General features: G+C 34.8%; 1 protein-coding gene across 1 annotated transcript in view; it reads left to right on the top strand.

Annotated features, from left to right (window-relative positions):
• The window catches only part of UFL1 (UFM1 specific ligase 1), a 32,811-nt gene that overhangs the window by 11,821 nt on the left and 2,055 nt on the right, over positions 1-18,935 (top strand). Inside the window, exons 7-17 of the mRNA XM_046006398.1 lie at positions 1,183-1,241; positions 3,775-3,921; positions 5,405-5,580; positions 6,793-6,972; positions 8,779-8,899; positions 11,355-11,471; positions 15,107-15,224; positions 16,376-16,542; positions 16,623-16,753; positions 18,311-18,391; positions 18,668-18,753. Coding sequence (XP_045862354.1) covers positions 1,183-1,241; positions 3,775-3,921; positions 5,405-5,580; positions 6,793-6,972; positions 8,779-8,899; positions 11,355-11,471; positions 15,107-15,224; positions 16,376-16,542; positions 16,623-16,753; positions 18,311-18,391; positions 18,668-18,753 — 1,383 coding nt within the window. The remainder of the gene's footprint in view (positions 1-1,182; positions 1,242-3,774; positions 3,922-5,404; positions 5,581-6,792; positions 6,973-8,778; positions 8,900-11,354; positions 11,472-15,106; positions 15,225-16,375; positions 16,543-16,622; positions 16,754-18,310; positions 18,392-18,667; positions 18,754-18,935) is intronic.

Raw genomic sequence — 18,935 nt, 5'->3', positions numbered from 1 at the left:
TAAAGCCTCTGCCTTTGGCTCAGGTCATGATCCCAGGGTCCTGGGATCAAGCCACACATCGGGCTCTCTGCTTAGCAGGGAGCCTGCTTCCTCCCCTCTCTCTGCCTGCCTCTCTGCCTACTTGTGATCTCTGTCAAATAAATAAATAAAATCTTAAAAAAAAAAAAGGTAATTATTATAAAAGAAAAGCATTCGCAGGGATCTACCCCCCAAAAATGAATAGATAAGTCCACACAAAGGCATAAAAAAAAAAAATGTTTGTAGCAGCATTGTTCATAATAGCCCCAAACTGGAAACAATCCAAATGTCCATCATTTGATGGATGAATAAACAAAACGTGGTATCTCCATACAGGGAATGCTATTCAGCAATAAAAAGGAGTGAATACTGATTCAGGCTTCATCATGCATGAACCTCAAAATGATGCTAAGTGAAAAAAGCCAGACATAAGAGACCATATATTGATTCCATTTCTATGAAATTTCTAGAAGGGCAAATATGTAGAGGAAGAAAGCAGATCAGTGGTTCTCTAGGACGAGGGTTAGAGCAAGAATTAACTGCAAACATCTGTGCAGGAATTATTTGGGTGATGGAAATATTCTAGACTTGAGAGCTATAGTGATGATTCCTCAACTTCATAAATTTATTAAGATGCTTGAATTGTATGTAAATTATGCCTCATTAAAGCTGGGGTTTTTGTTTTGTTTTAAAGCAGTCATTACAGAAAATAGTGATAAACAAGAAGGAGCATTTTAAGTGACTCCCTTCCAGTCATCCACCTAATCTGGGAGAATATCATTCCAGATTCCTTTCACTACATATATAATTTCACTTTTCTTCAAAAACAGAATCAGATAACATTCATCTGGCTATTCCTAGGTGGAGAAAGAGTCTCCCAGAGAGAAAGACTAGAATAAAGAAAAACATAAAATAAAAGCTGATCAGATATCACTAAATCTGAGGTGGGAATTTGGTGAGAAAGTGAATTGATCCTGGATTGCGAATACAAATTTCAGTAGTGTAATTCTGATTAATGTTGTAAAATCTGGTGTTATTTTTGCCTTCACTTTTCTTTTAAATTAATTGGTGTTTTTCATAAACTAGTTATCCTAGTTATTTTTATAATTCATAAATATGTGTAACTCTAGAATAAATAAGGTCTTTTTCTTTCTTTCCATAAAGGCCTACAGCAGTAAATTCTCTCATTTCAAAATATGGATTTCAAGAGCAGCTGCTTTACTGTGAGTTTGCTTTAAATTATATGTCATTTAATTAGCTGTTAAATAGACTATTAAAGTGAAACTTAACTAATTTTTCACATTTTGACTTATCTTAACCTTAAAACTTATATAACTAAAATATTTCTCTTCTCTATTTTCAAGCTTCTCTATACCAATTTTCCTGTATGTATCTGTTCCATCCACCAAACATTTAATGTTGGCTACCACAGAGGAATAGAATGAAAAACAAACTGTGTGTGTGTGTGTGTGTGTGTGTGTGTAAAATACTGCTATGCATATATATTTATAGAGAGATATTTTAAATTGTAGGATTAAGAATAATTTTCACTTTGTTTCTTACAGATTCTTGCTACATTTTCTAACATGAAAGTAAATAGTGTTTGTCTAAAAAATTTTTACAGAGGTGCTAGGCTGGCTAAGTCAGTAGAACATTCGACTCTTGATTTCAGGGTCATGAGTTCAAGCCCCACATTGGGCATAGAGCTTACTTAATTAATAAGTAAGTAAATAAAATATTTTAAGAAATAAATCATTTTACAAAGAGGATAATACCAGTAAAAATATGTTCTTAGCATTTAAACAACACTGTAATATCTCCAGAATAGTCTTGATTCATTACCTATATTATGTGTGTGTTTGTGAAGCTGTTACCAGGTTTTGAGGGTCTTTTTAAAAGTCTTGGTGGAATAACTTTTAAAAACAATGACTTAATCTTTTGGCTCAGATATCTGTGTAAATAGAAGAATTAAAATGAAGGATAGAAAAGAAATTCATGTTTAAAACCAAAAGTTAGCTTTAATTCCCGATATTTTTCAGAATATGGAGTTAAATTTTTTGTTTAATAAATTTAAAATTAAAAATGTAACATATATTAGAATCTACAAATTGGTGATTGGTGGGATTTCATGTTTTTCAAGTAATAATTGATAACTTGATAACTTTTAATTTAGCACAGATTTGTGCTCTACAGTCATGAAATTTATTTGTTACAGTCTGTTGAAAAATCTAGACTTTTCTAATGTATCCTAATTTACTCAGCACCAAAATCTTGTAACTCATATAAGCTAATTTTTATTTCTGGTAAAGGCTGATTTTCATAAACATTTCTTTGTCAGTCATGTATTGACGGTGCTTTCTAATTTGCTTAGAAATAACTCTTTCCTACCTGCTTTTGTCTTTTTCAGGGTATTTTGGTATTTAAACAATGAAATGTTTAGTTAAATATTATGGTTTAAATAAAAAAGCATGTATTTTATGTTAATGGCAGTACTATCCAGGTCTCAGACTGGCATTAGCCTTTTGATGATGATGAGGGTGATTAATGATGATGATGTGTGGTGGTTGGTGATATTTAGTTAAAATTTACTGCGTGCTTATCATTCACCAGCTACTGTTCCAAGCACTTGACTTGAATACAATAATTCTTGGAGACACTTGCTATTATCCCTATTTCATGGCTGAGAAAATGGAAGCATAAGTAAAATGACTTGCCCAGTTTTTGTCAGGGAGCAGGTGACAGAGTTGAGATTTGGACTTAAAGGGTGTCCAAATCTAGATCCATCCTCTTAACCTAAGCATTGTACTTCTCTTACATGTGTTGCAATATAAACAGTAGAAATGTAATGACATTAAAAAAAGAAAACAGTAGAAATATAATAACATAAAAATTTTCATGGCTTAGGGTGCCTGGGTGGCTCAGTAGTTGAACATCTGCCTCCGGCTCGGGTCATGATCCCATGGTCCTGGGATCGAGCCCCACATTGGGCTGCCTGCTTGGTGGGAAGCCTGCTTCTCCCTCTCCATCTGCTTGTGTTCGCTCTCTCACTGTGTCTCTCTCTGTCAAATTAATTAATTAATTAATTAAATCCTTAAAAAAATTAAAAAAAATTTTTTCTTGTCTTTATTTTCACACAGTTGATTCTAATGTGATCCAGGTATCTTAAATGTTCTAAATATGAGAAAACTGAATTTGGAAACACTTAGTGATTGCATATTATCTATTCTCAAAGTGTTTAGTCATCCACTTTCAAACATATAAATAATGGCATTTTTTCCCCCAAAATTGCTCTTAACTAAAAAATTCAATGTTAGGGGCGCCTGGGTGGCTCAGTGGGTTAAGCCTCTGCCTTCTGCTCAGGTCATGATCTCAGGGTCCTGGGATGGAGCCCCGCTTCCAGCTCTCTGCTCAACGCAGAGCCTGCTTCCTCTCCCTCTCTCTCTGCCTGCCTCTTTGCCTACTTGTGATCTCTGTCAAATAAATAAATAAAATCTTAAGAAAAAAATTCAATGTTAATATTAACCAGTTTGAGTTACAAGTTCAGTACTTTTAGCTAGTTGCCAGAATTTCCTAAATTTGTGACCTGAATATTCTCATAAATGGCAGGAAAGTTTTGTCTAAAATATAATGTCTTCATTTATTTAATTAAACTTTAAAATTGCTTTTTTAAAGGAGAATAACTAAATTGTGAAATAGTATTTTACTCTTTGACATTTATACCTGCTCTGATTTATTTGTATTTGGTTTTGTTTTAAGCTGTGCTTGAGGAACTCGTTAATAGCGGACGTTTACGAGGCACTGTGGTTGGCGGGAGACAGGATAAGGCGGTGTTTGTCCCTGACATTTACTCCAGAACACAAAGTACTTGGGTGGATTCCTTTCTCAGGCAGAATGGCTATCTAGGTAACTACTTCTTTTTGTCTTTGAAACTAAAATTTCTTTCTTATATTGCACATGTTCTAAGAAAGTATTTTATTAGTCCTGGGAGTACACACATGCTGTGCTATTGGCAGAAGATTATAATGGTTCTCTGTGAATGTAAAAGTGGCCGAATTGCAGATTTTTGTTGGTTTTGGAACTGAGTTTAATTTCATAGTTACTGAACAGTTGTAATATGGGAAGGCCAAAACTGGTATTGATTGTTACCAGTGTTCCAGTGATGTGACACTATTACAACTTCAAGTATATTTTAAGTCACAAAAAATAATCTTACTTACTATATCTTATATTTTATGAAGTTGTCCAATTATTCAGATACATAATCTTAGAAATACTTTATTGGCTATCAGCTTTACAGTGTGCATTTTTATTTGTCACTCACTTCTTCAGAAACGCTGAAGCTATTCTCATTCCTTTTCCTGAGGTTCTGTCATTTGGGTAAAGTAGATTGACTGAACTTAATCATTAAAACAATTAGCATATGTATATTATATATAATATTCATGTACATTATGTCTGTACATGTAGCTCACTTAGTTTGATCAGTTTCATAACCCAAGTCAAATCATGTAAGAAATCAGTTGCTTTCTCAGTAATAAACCTGTAAGATACTAATGGTTCAAACAATTTAAATCTATACTAGAATACTGGGTTTCACTTAATGTTTTCTTCACTTTCTGTTATGTACCTTTCAGTTTCTTCAACCATGAACTTGGATTAGAACTTTGTTATAATTAATTTTCTTAAATAGATTAGTTGGGGGCAGAGAGTACAATAAACACCTCCAATAACCTTAATGGCTGTAAATTTAAGTCTTTTTTTTGTTTTGTTTTTGTTTTTACTTTTGTTTATATGCTAAGTCTAGTTTAAATTAAACCAGGGAATTACTTTGTCTTAAGTTGTCTGATACCTTTAGTTAACTGTAATAAGCAAAATAAATTCTACTTTTGTTTCTGTAAATTATTACATTCTCCTTCTCCCCCATTTCTACCTTTTTTTTTTTTTTAAAGATTTTATTTATTTATTTGGCAGAGAGATCACAAGTAGGCAGAGAGGCAAGCAGAGAGCGAGAGGGAAGCAGGCTCCCTGCTAAGCAGAGAGCCTGATGTGGGGCTCGATCCCAGGACCCTGAGATTGTGACCTGAGTTGAAGGCAGAGGCTTAACCCACTGAGCCACCCAGGTGCCCCCCATTTCTACCTTTTTGATCTGTAGTTCTCACGTTTCCCTTTGACCCCACAATTGGAGAGGGTGTGACATAGCTGGGATTGAAGAAGTATTTGAACTAATTTTTCTACAGCTATGTTTAGTAATAAATATTTGGAAGTGCATTCACAAAGAATAGATATTGGTAGAACTTATTTTTTCTAGGATTTCTAAAAGATGGGAATGATTGACAATTTTGTTCTAATGTATTCTATTCCATTTCTATTTGTGATGTATTTCTAGAATTTGATGCTTTGTCCAGACTTGGAATCCCAGATGCTGTGAGCTATATAAAGAAAAGATACAAGACGGCACAACTCTTGTTTTTGAAAGCAGCTTGTGTTGGTCAAGGACTTGTGGATCAGGTGGAAGCATCAGTAGAGGAAGCCATCAGCTCTGGAACATGGGTTGATATTGCAGTATGTTTTATCTTCTTCTTGTTAATTTTTCTTTAAACCAGTGATAACTGATATTCACTAGTATGTGGTCATTTTAATAATTAGGGTACATAAAGATAGTCTTGGCTTTGTAGCCAAATTCTAGCAGACATTGTTATGGCAAAAACAATCTTAATTATGCTTAAAGACTTTTAGCTTTTGAGGTAGAATGACCTTTTAGATATGGATAGTCAACATCCAGAATTCCATAAATCTCAAAACAAGTAAGCAAACAATATAATACTCATAACAGTCTTGCCATTGATACTGATGAGATTTCTCACAATCTTATCCAAGTATTTACAAGTTTATTGGCATTAGCCACTGTATAGTATTTGTGTATCCTTTATCCATTCATTGATCTCTGCTCATGTATTAACATGACCTGCTTTAGCCCTGTTAGTGTTTTACTTCAGTATTCAGTATTGACCTGCCTTTATTATGCCAAAGAGAAAAGTATAGGTGAAGAGAAAGAAACAAGAGGCCATCCCATTATTACTAGGCAGGGCCCAGATTGTCTTTATAAAGTAAAAAATTACTTTTTGGATACACAAGTTTCCAGAGGTTCCAAATTTTGGTGTTCCATTCATTCATTTAGCAAATTTTAAGTACCATCTTTGTCCCAGGAACCATTTTACTTGCCAGGAATGTGGTGCCCACACAAGTTTCCTAGGTGGAGATAGTTAATGAAAACGGTAATTTCAGATAGTCCAAAGAGCTAAGAAATCTATTTTGTAGGTAAAGTTGTCAGGACTTGATGATGGATTGTTTATGGGTTTATGACAGGAACTGAGTGTGACATATAGGTTTGGGGCCTGATAACTGCATGTAGAACAGTACCATTAATTGAGAGGAGGAACAATGGAGAAAGGTGGGTGGGAGTTAGGTGTTGGTGGGGAGGCAGCTGCAATCAGTGTCCTTCTGGACATGTGGAATTTGAGATGCCTGTTAGACATAAGAGCAGAGATGTTAGGGAGACATCTTTGTGTCTCCACATGACATATGGAATCATATGACTCCAGAGCTCAGAGTGATAATGAAAGCAGAAATACAGTTTGGGAGGTTATCAGCATAGAGATGGTTCTGAAGGCTATTAGACTTAATGAGATCACCTAGGGAGGGCATATATGTAACAAACGGTTTATCTGTATGTTATCATATGTATACTTGTTTTCACTTTGTTTCTGCTTCTAGCCTCTGTTACCCAGTTCTTTATCAGTTGAAGATGCTGCCATGTTGCTTCAGCAGGTGATGAGAGCATTCAGCAAGCAGGCTTCAGCTGTAGTTTTTAGTGACACTGTTGTAGTCAGTGAAAAATTCATAAATAACTGCACAGAACTCTTCAGTGAACTGATGCACCAGAAAGCTGAAAAGGTAAGCCAGATTTCCTTTCTCCTACTAATCTTAATAGGATTTTCATGTTAGAATCATCTGACATTTTTTGAAAAATGCAGTAAGCAGTAAGCAGCATACACCCGAAAGTGAACACTGTGTTTCATGCATCATTTCCTTTTAATGCATCGTTCCTTTTTATTTCTCCTCGATCTGTTTTTCCTCTTCTTCACTCCCATCAGGACATACAAGTTAGAACTTAGGGAGCTGATTATATAATTTTATATTTTTATAAAATTTATAGATTTTATAATTATGATTATTACATTTATAATTTTATAATTTATAATTTTATAATTTGAAATCATATAAATGAAATTATACATTTCATAGTTAAGTTACATAAGGGTATTGGTCCAACATTGAAATCCACAAAAATTATATCTGTGGATTATATTTACAAGTATACAGTATAGCTATCAATCACTATACTATTCATTTAGTAAATCAGGTAGAGCCTTATTAATTTTACCTATTTAGGATGCACAAATGGGATAACTTACTGAGGAAAGAAATTGTTGATACTATCAAAAATTGATTAGTTCCTGAGAGCGAGTGCTATCATAGTTTCTAGAAGCAGAGGTCTGGTCAGGTCTGCTTTAATGACTATTCAATTCATGTTTCTAGTTAGCAGCCCCATTTACTTATAAAGCCTGCTCACGGATAGGCAGAATAAGCCTATTTATCTTAGACTGTTAATAAATCCTTATTAAGTAGGTAAATGATTTGTATTCATCTCTATTCCTTTTAAGCTCTTTAACAGTTTAAAGAAGAGAGATAATTTTCTGTCTTGCCTACAAAGCAGCAGAGTAAAAGTACATAAGATTGTTACCAATACACCTGAGTTCCATTCTCACCTTGTTTACTGTTTGACTTTGGACAAATAGACCTCCAGTTTCCACATCTTCAAAGGAAGGATGATGATGCCTCTTTTCTCCTTTCTAAAGATAAATTTAAATAAAGAAGAGATGTATACCAAAAGTCTAGCACATATTATCTCCTAAGTCACTAAATGGCTACATTATTTTTATTTGCACTAAGATAAAAACGTGGTCATCAGTTTTCATTCTTTGTGCTCCTCCTTCCAACTACAAAAATAACTTTGAGGGGAAAAAAAAAGGTGATTCTGTTGTTTGAACTGTCAACATTCTAAACATTTTTCTTTAGGAAACCAAAATGGAAATACCATTTTTAACATGAAAATGTACTTTTGCCATTGCAGATTTAGAACCCTGTCCCATGCTGAAAAAACAGTTTCTGAACATGGAAATAGTTCATTAGTCTTAACATAAATTTTTAAAAAGCAGAGATCAGGAATGAGTCTGGAGGAAAAAACAGATTATATGATTAAGTGTACAACTCATCCTAAATGCTCATTCTGTTAGGTTGGAGGATAGAGATTTTGTGCTCTCAGGTACCCAAGTGGCACTGGACTTGGGAGCCTCAAAGAGAAGAAGAGCAAGGTCACCCAGTAAGCAGTGGTAAAGAAGCCAAATCAGCTGAAGAGGATTGCATCTGTTGTATGATCAGTTTTTCAGGGACCAGATAGGATTTTTTATTTTTTGATCACAGATTCAACAAGTCAAGAACAGCAAGGGAAGAGACTGATCTTTGGCAAAGAGAAATAGTCTCACAGTGGCAACTGTTGGACCAGGCTCTATAGTTCTTAGCAATGAGATCAAACAAGAATAATTAGGATTAATAATAATAATTTGAGTATGTAACTATTTTATGTTTTCTGTAATGCCATATATTTTTGCTTACCAAGAAAAGCATGTTTTATTTCAGGAAATGAAAAATAATCCTGTTCATTTAATCACTGAAGAAGAACTGAAACAGGTCTCCATTTTAGAAAGCATTAATACAAGTAAAAAGGATAAAAAAGATGAACGAAGGAGAAAAGCAACAGGTAATAAGTTATTATTAACCAAGAAGATTCAAAGATGAGTTTCATTTATTTATTGCAGTGAACTCTACATTTATTGCACTCTTTTATTTGGTTGATTTATTTTTAATTTCTAATATTAGCCAAATCTTTTGCTAATGAATTAACTCTTGATTATGATAATGGAAATATTAGTGATTACTTATACTTTTTATTTTTTTGTGAGAACTAAGTTAATTTCATGACCTGGCCCATGTCCCATTGTTTGCCCCTCACTGTCTATGTTCCAGACCAGTAGCCTTTCCCCCCCCGCCAAATTTGGCAAGTTTGTGGTTACCTGAAAGCCTTTGCACTAGCTGTTCCCACTACCTGAATGTTCTCTCTCAAACTTCAGGTAACAGATTTCTTGTCATTCAGAGCTCAACTTTAAATGTCAGTTCCTCCCTCACCACCTGGAATTGTAGACACAATCATTCTCCATATATTATCTTTCAGTCTTTTTGTATTGCTTTTATCACTGTCTTGTGTTTTATTGTTGGGAAACCTTGTACATCTTGTTTATTGTTTCCTAGTTCTTAGAGCACCTGTTGGTGTATTTTAGGTGTTCTATAAATATTTATTAAATTATTGGATTTCCCAGGGACATCTCGTTTTTTTCCTTTCTTTTTTTTTTTTTTTTTTCTTTTTGGTAATTAAGAGTCACTGGAAATTATTTGAGGTAGCACTGGATACTAGTAACTTGCATTTGGAAATTAATTTGTTTTCCATACTTTCAATACTAATAACAGTTTTATTAGGGCTCTATCAGGGTTAAAGAAACTAGATATTCAACATGTTTCATTAATACAGCTATATTGGATATGTGTTATAAAAACTTCATTTTTTTTTTAAGATTTTATTTGTTTGACAGAGAGAGAGATCACAAGTAGACAGAGAGGTAGGCAGAGAAGAGGAAGCAGGCTCCCTGCTGAGCAGAGAGCCTGATGTGGGGCTCGATCCCAGGACCCTGAGATCATGACCCGAGCTGAAGGCAGAGACTTAACCCACTGAGCCACCCAGGCACCCCCAAAACTTCATTTTTATTTGTTGTTGAAATTCACTCCTATATCTCTGAGATTGTTTCTTTCCTCTTCAAACACATTTTTCTACAAAATTTTTTGATTTTGATACTTTGAAATTTCTCTCTATTTTTCTGGGAAGACTACTGCAATAAATCATAGTACTGTTCATAGCCATGCATATTTTTATCATATGATTTGAAGATATACTTATAAATTCACCTTAATCAGTTGGTTGCACTTATGTCAGAATAGCTCGTCTGTTTTATTTCCTTCTAAAATTTCAGAGTCATCTGGTCATCATCTCAATTATAGTACTATCATATTGTAATAGTTTAGGTATAGTGCATGGAATAATGTCAAATATAAATGTCTTCCCTATAAGAAATTTATTGCCATAGGTCTGCTTTTGAAAATTGTATTTTTCTATCATAAAAGCAAGGGAAAATAAATTAATAGAACTTAAAATTATAGGACATGATAGAATTTAAAGGAATTGTACTTAGAATTTAGAAAAAGATCTGTAGTTTATATGTCATTTTAGTTTATTGAAAAATGACTCTTTTATGAAGGAGTGTATTATTATTTTTCATGTTTCAATCCCATTTCTAGATAAGTATTTTGTTGAATAGATACTTTAAATGTAAATATTTAATAGCAGAGAAATATCTCAATAACATTACTTTTATTTGCAGTGTTTTAGTTTGTCTCATAATGTGTATTTTTTTAAGTCTCTAGCCAGTAGGTGATTGATAACTATATTTCTCTACTGATCTAATTTAATATTTGTGGTAAGCATTTATCGAGCACCTTTTCATGTGTCAAGCATTGCTTTAACCCCAAGGACACAAACATTAGTGAGACTTGCTCCCTGTTCTCAAAAATTCATTATCTCATTGGGTGGTGGGAGACTCAGGATGTCTCCTGTAAATAAGAAAAATAATCTTTCAACCAGAAAGACAAAACTGAGGGTAATTAAACTTGTGAAGTACTGTAATGGGATATTAATGAAGCTGTAGTAACAAAGATGGCAAATGAGGGCACGTTTCTTTTGGGGAAGGGAGACGAAGTAGTAAAGGAATGGGTTTGGCCAAGGAAAAGTCAGACAAAACTATAGAAAAGAGTATCTTTAGAGAAGGAAGAAGAGACTGGAAGAGATTACCTTTAGAGCTGGTAAGCTATCTAAGTGAGTTGCTCAAATTTAAGAGATTTCACATTTTATTAATTTTTTATTGACCAAATTACAAAACTTCCATTATAATTTAAAGAAAAACCCCTCCCACCTTAAATAGCAGCTAAAAGTTTAATTATTTGGCTTTTATTGTTCTGCTGTAAAGTTAAATATGACTAGTAGTAGTGTCATCGTTTTCTAAAAATAGTTATTTAGTTAGCTAATACTAACTAATACCATTTTCCACCAGAGGGCAGTGGAAGTGTGAGAGGAGGTGGTGGCGGCAATGCCAGAGAATACAAAATCAAAAAAATCAAGAAGAAAGGAAGGAAAGAAGAGGATAGTGATGATGAGTCATCTCACACTGGTATGTACCATATTTTGCTCCTCTTTTGTATGTGTGTGATTTTGTAAACAATTTTCTTGAGATGTACATTATTAGATGTATATGCTAATGCAAGAAGACCTTGCTTTGCCCAGTGAGTAGATGCTAATTTCAGTTACCACACCTTAGATGCTGACCCCAGCCCCCCAACAACACGGTTCATATTTTCGTTACCAGGGTGTATTAACAGTGAGTAATTGTATAAAGTACAGACATAGCTGCTGGCTCCTCAGTCCATTGATCAGCGCATAAATAATACATGTGCATCATGAGCTATGACAGTCACATCACTTATTTCGAAGTCTGATCACTGTGCGTCTCTTCTTCACTTTATGCACAGACAACAAACCATGTAGTTATGTTGCCTCCTTGTCTCCCAGTGATGAATCCATATGACATTTTGCAAAATGGATAATCAAAAGGGAATTGGCCAACAAAGATGAAAATGCAGCCAAGGAATGAAAAGTGATAACACTGGAAATAAAATATGAATCATGAATAAATGGTGTTCGAGAAGAACTAGCTGACTATGGGAATGTTGGCATTGCCACTGTTCAGGAGACTAGGTATGCGGCCACAGGAGCTCGGCAAAGGCACACTTACTGATGTAAATGGGGGAAGTGGTTGTGACAGAAAGGATTAAAATGTCTTAGAGGGTGTGAAGTTGGCAGAAAACTTCATATTAAAGGAATTCTCAGAGATGTTTCACAACATTGAAAGGGGAAAGGATAAAATGCTCTGAGCTGATCCAGAGTTAAGAAAGGAGTATGACATCTTGCCAAGGCATAGAAAAGATGCTTGCTCTGTATTGTAAGTTATAGCCTTAGAAGAAGGCAAGCTCTGTTCGGACTATTTTTGATTAAGTTTTTCGTGAAGAAATAAAATACTTTGTTGCCCAGTGTTTCTGATAAGCTAAATTACAGTATACTAAATTATAAGTACTGGTTTTCTTTTTCATTTCCCTCTACATTTATAACCAACAGTAAGAGCTCTTAATGTTTTCACAGACATTTTTAAAAAAATCACGGAACAATCATAAGTTTTCCCATTGTTTGATGAGAAGACCTTGCACAGTTTCATCTTGCATAGTCATTTTTATGCTTTCCCACTGCCCTACAAAACAAATTACAATATTTTATAAAAAAGTGGATTTCTGCATAGTCAAGTAGGAAACATTGATTTTCTCCTAATTGGTTGATTCCTTCTTTTTTTTTTTTTTTAAGATTTTATTTATTTATTTGACACACAGAGATCACAAGTAGGCAGAGAAGGGGGAGAGGCAGGCTGCCTGCTGAGCAGAGAGCCCGATGCGGGGCTCCATCCCAGGACCCTGGGATCATGACCTGAGCCGAAGGCAGAAGCTTTAACCCACTGAGCCACCCAGGTGCCCCTGCTTGATTGCTTCTAACAGGAGAATTAAGTATATCCATTTTCCTTTTTGGAGACTTGTTAACATTTGGTGCAGTTAAGTTAGCAAGGGACATGTTAGTTTTTCTAAGTAAAATTATGATTCTTTTATGTTGTGTTTTAAATAAATTTACTTAACGAAACTGAGAAGAGAAGAAAACTTGAAATGATGATAATTTGAAATTTCTTTTTTTTTTTTTTTAATATTTTATTTATTTGACAGAGAGAAATCACAACTAGGCAGAGAGGCAGGCAGAGAGAGAGGAGGAAGCAGGCTCCCTGCGGAGCAGAGAGCCCGATGTGGGGCTCGATCCCAGGACCCTGGGATCATGACCCGAGCCGAAGGCAGAGGCTTTAACCCACTGAGCCACCCAGGTGCCCCGATAATTTGAAATTTCTTATTTTACCTCTTTCGAAGAGCTCGTTATGTATGGGCTAGAGCTGGGAGCTATCAGGTGACAAGGCTTCAGCAATTAATGTGCTACTACTCATGATAGCATTGTTGCTTAAGAGCCATCTTTAAAATATTCTAAGATAGGTCAAAATAGCTACTGTTCTCAACATGTATAAAATAATATTAATTAAAACTTTCTTCATAGAAACTACTAGCCCTGTTCTTATTTTAAATAGTATTAAGACTGTCCTCTATGGGTTTTAATTTTTCATTGATAAACGAATTTTCTATTCCCGAGATGGGAGAGAAGGGGCATTTCGTAAAATACTTCTCTAATATCTGTAGCCGTAATTGTTAAATGAGGCATGTGATACTCCTTTTATGCACAAATTATGGAAAGGGTCTATAAAGGTAGTAAAACCATTCTACCTAAAAAGATATAATTTCAGTGCCTTTGAAAGGGGGTTGTGTTATAATCTCTGAAATGGGGGATATAATTAGGTTCTCAGCTAAAATACAGCACCAACTCAGTGTGAAAGATTACTAGATGGACATATAATTTAATAACTTGTAAAACGCATGCAGGAAGCAAACAGAAAGCAGAAACTATGTGATGCGAAAGCTCAGGAATGGAGGATAGCAGATCTCAGGATAGTGGATCTGTTCTAACATGTCCATCTGTTCTAAAGCAGTGATGGCAGCTTACTTAGATCTTGACACATAGCAAAGACTGATTTTTGAGTTAGTTTTTATTTTATTTATTTTACTATTTTTTATTTTTATGTCTAAGTTTTTACAGTAACCGAATTTAGCTGGAAATAATGACTTTTATATTTTTACAATATTAATAATAGAAATATTGTTAGCTTTCTTTGCAACCCATGTTTATGCAAGTCGGTGAGAAGGCATGACAATTCCACACTTAAGAATTATTTCCATTATAGTAGCTGCAATACAAATTTTTCCTGGTGTAGAATTATTATTATTTTTTTAAGATTTTATTTATTTATTTGACAGACAGAGATCACAAGTAGGCAGGGAGGCAGGCAGAGAGAGAAGGGGAAGCAGGCTCCCCACCAAGCAGAGAGCCCAATGCAGGGCTCGATCCCAAGACCCTAGGGATCATGACCAGGACCCTGGGATCATGACCAGGACCCTGGGATCATGACCGGAGCTGAAGGCAGAGGCTTTAACCCACTGAGCCACCCAGGCGCCCCCTGGCATAGAATTATTTTTGTAAGAAGAAAAATAAATGGTGAGTGTAAAACTATAATATTTCTTCATCTTTGCCTTTCCCAAAGGACAGTTTTTAGCTTAATTCTACTGGAGTTGCGTTCATATGATTATAAAGACTTTTCCTGAAGATCTCCTACAAATTGTAAGGATGATTTGTTTTTTAGTAACTATTCATGTTTACAAAGAAGGAAATTCTGCATGGTATACATTGTTCAACAAAGAGAACTTATCTTTTTCTTAAAAGATTTTTTTTCCATCCAGTTGATTGTTTTGATTTGCCACAATTTGCATCATCCAAGTTAGATCGGGGAAAATCATCTTTATTATTTTTTGATTGACATTAAAACAGTCATTAAATAAAGTTAGAAAAAATTTTTTTAAAGTTAGAAAATTATTACTCATAAGAAATGCCACTATTTTTAAAATTGTTTTCATTGGGTAATGCTGTCACTGGCAATGTCAGAGTCTTTATGGTAGGTGGTGAATGAATTACCATCTTAGTAAATATGTTAATTAACCTTGTTTGCTTTTAGATTGCTTTATGTTTTGTTGTTTTTCCTATTGTGCATTTCTACTGTAGGAAAGAAGAAGCCAGAGATCACTTTTATGTTCCAGGATGAAATTGAAGATGTTTTGAGAAAACACGTACAAGATGCCCCTGAGGAATTTATTTCTGAACTTGCTGAGTACTTAATAAAGTAAGTATAAAAACATATTTTTTCTGTTTTATGATAGAAATTCAATGAGTTATTTATTTTTGACCCAACATCATGGCAAATATAGATTTTAGGTCTTTTCAAAGCTTAGAATTTAATCCAGCCACCAAATTCCAGATTTTGTTTGCCTATAGAGGCTGTTCAGTTTAACAAACATGTAAGTGCTTTGGGTGAGGCAGTGTGGGAAATAAAAGACAAGAGTGTGGAGGCATCCTCAGTCATTGATGTTTCAGTCCTAGTTGGGAGAAAAACACCAACACCAATCACTGACTGCTCTCTGACATAGCATGAAAAGTAACAACTAAAAGAAAGAAAAGACCTTTATCTATCTAGACTTGACAGACAGTACACAGTGCACTTTTAGGGAGAAATAAAGTTATAAACTGTGTTCTGAGAACAAATTTAGACAGCACTAGCTTATAATTAAGCCAAGCTAAATTTATTTTTATACAGAAGTAAAAGAAATTGTGTATAACTTGACCATTACTAGCTAACATGATTTCCCCTCAAGTTAGTTCCAGTGTGTAAGCATTGATAAATGCAATCTAGGAGCCCAGTGCATCTAACTTTGAATTTAAAAATACAACTTTTGTAGTTCTTTTTTTTCTTTTCACTGAATATTTTTGATGCATGAATACAGTACATAATCATATTTTTCATATGTAAAAAGATAGTTACTACTAACCATTTGCCATTACTTAAAATAATCTATTCTGAAGTTGTTGAGCATAAAAAGTTTTGAAAAAAAGTTTTGAATATATTATCTTTTTTAGAATTTTAGAAATTGAGAATTTATTATTCCTGTGTGTGGGGAACAGATTTATGTCCTATTCTCCAAATTAACTTAAAAACTACTTTGGACTGAATTTGAATTAAAGCTTTTGTTACTGCTATTCTTGCTGTCTTTAGTGCAGTAATTTTGAGTACTTTAAAACTGAGAAAAATAATGCATTTAAGTTATTTAAGTCTTAGGTTTAGAGGACAAATTCTTGTGAACTATACTCCAAATTAACCTTATTTGTTTACAAAATCTAGAGGTATTTTCTTAAGGCTTATTTCCATAGAAGCAAAATTTCTTATATGCATAAACCCAGTACTTTTTAATCAACTAAATATATTTATCTTGTGCACAGACCTCTTAACAAAACTTATCTCGAGGTGGTACGTTCAGTGTTCATGTCTTCAACATCTTCTGCCTCTGGAACTGGTAGAAAGCGCACCATCAAGGACTTGCAAGAAGAGGTTTCAAACCTATACAATAATATTCGGCTATTTGAAAAAGGGGTGAAGTTCTTTACAGGTATGCTTAATATTGTTGTTTCATTGATTTTCATAATTGTTCCTGGACATTCATTTTAATAAAGCACCTTCATTTTCCAGATGATACACAGGCTGCTCTTACAAAGCACTTGCTGAAGACAGTATGTACTGATATCACTAACCTCATTTTCAACTTCTTGGCTTCGGATTTAATGATGGCAGTAGACGATCCTGCAGCCATTACAAGTGAAGTATGATAGTGATTTTCTTGTATTCTCGATGCATCGTGTTTTGAAATAAAAGCATATTTTATTTTCCCACATAAGAAATAGTCTAAAGGAAAGTAAAATAAAGGAAAGGGTTTTTAAGAAAAAAAATCAGATTTTTAGTTTAAATTGGTGATATAACCAGTCTGTTGAAAATGATGCTTAATTACTTTGGAATCAACACTTATTTTTTTCCTACTTTTTGTTACGTCACATCCGTTTTTCTGGCTGAGTTGCCGATCCCTTGACTGTTTTCTGGCCAGATTCCATAATTTCGCAGTCATTTCTGAGTAGTGACACCATCTCATTTCAATATTTAGATGAATTGCATTTTTTTGTTAAAATGCTAATCTCAAACTAAAGTCAAAGTTCATTTCTTCCTCTCTCAAAATGTAAGGTAGAGCTATGGCTCCCAGTTGCTTAGAGAAGGTAGGATGTGATCTATCCCTATGACTCCTCCTCCTTCTCTTCTCTATCCCTATAGATCCACTTAAAGTTGGAGATTTAGGAAAAATGAAGGAAGCAAAAGTGTTTCATAGGAGTGACTACATATCATTGGTTATCATCTAGGTCTAATGCTGTGGCCTTATGTGTCTCTTGCCCCACAGGTGGTGTAGGTTGTTTTGGGGCTATTTTTTAGCATGTGACTCCCCCTTTAGCAAGGACCTTCCCCTAAACCTCCAAACAGAGACAAGTTTATTTCGCCCTCCTACCCCAACAAAGTACTGTATCCCTTCCCTCCTTCAGCCTGAGCAGTGACTCTCCAACTGCCTGGACAATTTCATATATCCTGCCTCTCTGTGCCAACCTCTGCTGTGGGAAACACATGGGGTCCTGTCCCATGCCCTTCGGGGGCTACAGAAGAACTGGTGTGGCATGTGACAGGGAGTCAGTAGGTCTCCCTCATCTTCCAAGATTCACTGTAACTTTCAGGACCTGCCAGCCAACCCATTCCACTAGGCCTCCACCAGAAATTTCACACCTCATAGGGCCATCAGACTCTGGTCAAGAATGCCATCATATTTCACAAGACACATCTATGTGTAGAGGGATGCTGAAAAGATTCCACCCACCATAGAGTATAATAGCCAGCCAGCCATGGAGCAAGTTCTCTAGTTTATAGGCATTCTGGAACTTAGGAGTGGGAACCCACTCATCTGGCATTAGGGAAGAACATTCTTCCCACCCCAATGGAAAATGGAGGGAGTAGCCTCTTAACCCCAGATTTTCTTTTCCCTAAAAGATGAATGCTTTTCTCTCTCTCCCTCCCCTCCCCATCTTCCTCCTCTGCTTCTGGGCCAAAAAGGAGGAGTAGGACTATACCTAGCTTGATTGGCTGACTGGCTGTTGGCTAGCTCTCCAGTTTTAGAATGTTTTTTAGCATATTTTTGTCCCTAGTTTGAAAGCTGAAATTCAAAAACAAGGATAAATTCCATTCCGCATTCTATTATAGTAATAAATATGCTTTGTTTTCTTTTGTTTGGTCTTCTATCTACCACATGTCAAAGTCACAATCCCAAGAGAACTTTTTTTCCTTTATAGGTAAGGAAAAAAATTTTAAGTAAATTATCAGAAGAAACCAAAGTAGCTCTCACAAAACTCCATAGCTCTCTGAATGAAAAGGTAAGTAAAGTTTGATTCTGCTTAGATAGTGGACTAGAATTTGTGATCTTTGAGTAGATTTTTATCAGAATAAATATAAACTCAATCTCTTCTAGAGATAAAGTGGGAGAACAGGCTAGGAACATTTTATCCTAAATCATAATTTCAAGTTCAGTAACAAAATGACCTTTTAAAAAATTGTATTTAGGATGTAAAATTACAATACCATTAAGTGACTATATTTCTTTAGTCAACCTGTTAATAAAAGTAAATCGCTGTATTAAATACCTGTTTCAGAGCATAGAAGACTTTCTTTCTTGTCTGGATTCTGCAGCAGAAGCTTGCGATATTATGGTGAAAAGGGGAGACAAAAAAAGGGAAAGGTAACATTGAATTAATCTGTATTATTAATAAATTCTTAGATGTGTGATATTTCATATCCAAAGTTGGAATTTGATTCTCTGAATCTTCACAGTGAACGCTTGTATCCAAACGGCTGCGTACCGTCGAGCATATTCAATACATAGGTGGCCCTCTCTGACCAGTATCAATAAGGTAGCAAGGC

This window comes from Meles meles, chromosome 5 (assembly GCF_922984935.1).
Source record: "Meles meles chromosome 5, mMelMel3.1 paternal haplotype, whole genome shotgun sequence".
Taxonomy (NCBI): Eukaryota; Metazoa; Chordata; class Mammalia; order Carnivora; family Mustelidae; genus Meles; species Meles meles.
The sequence above is the reverse complement of the archived record's forward strand: the minus strand, read 5'-3'. Positions and strand labels throughout refer to the sequence as shown.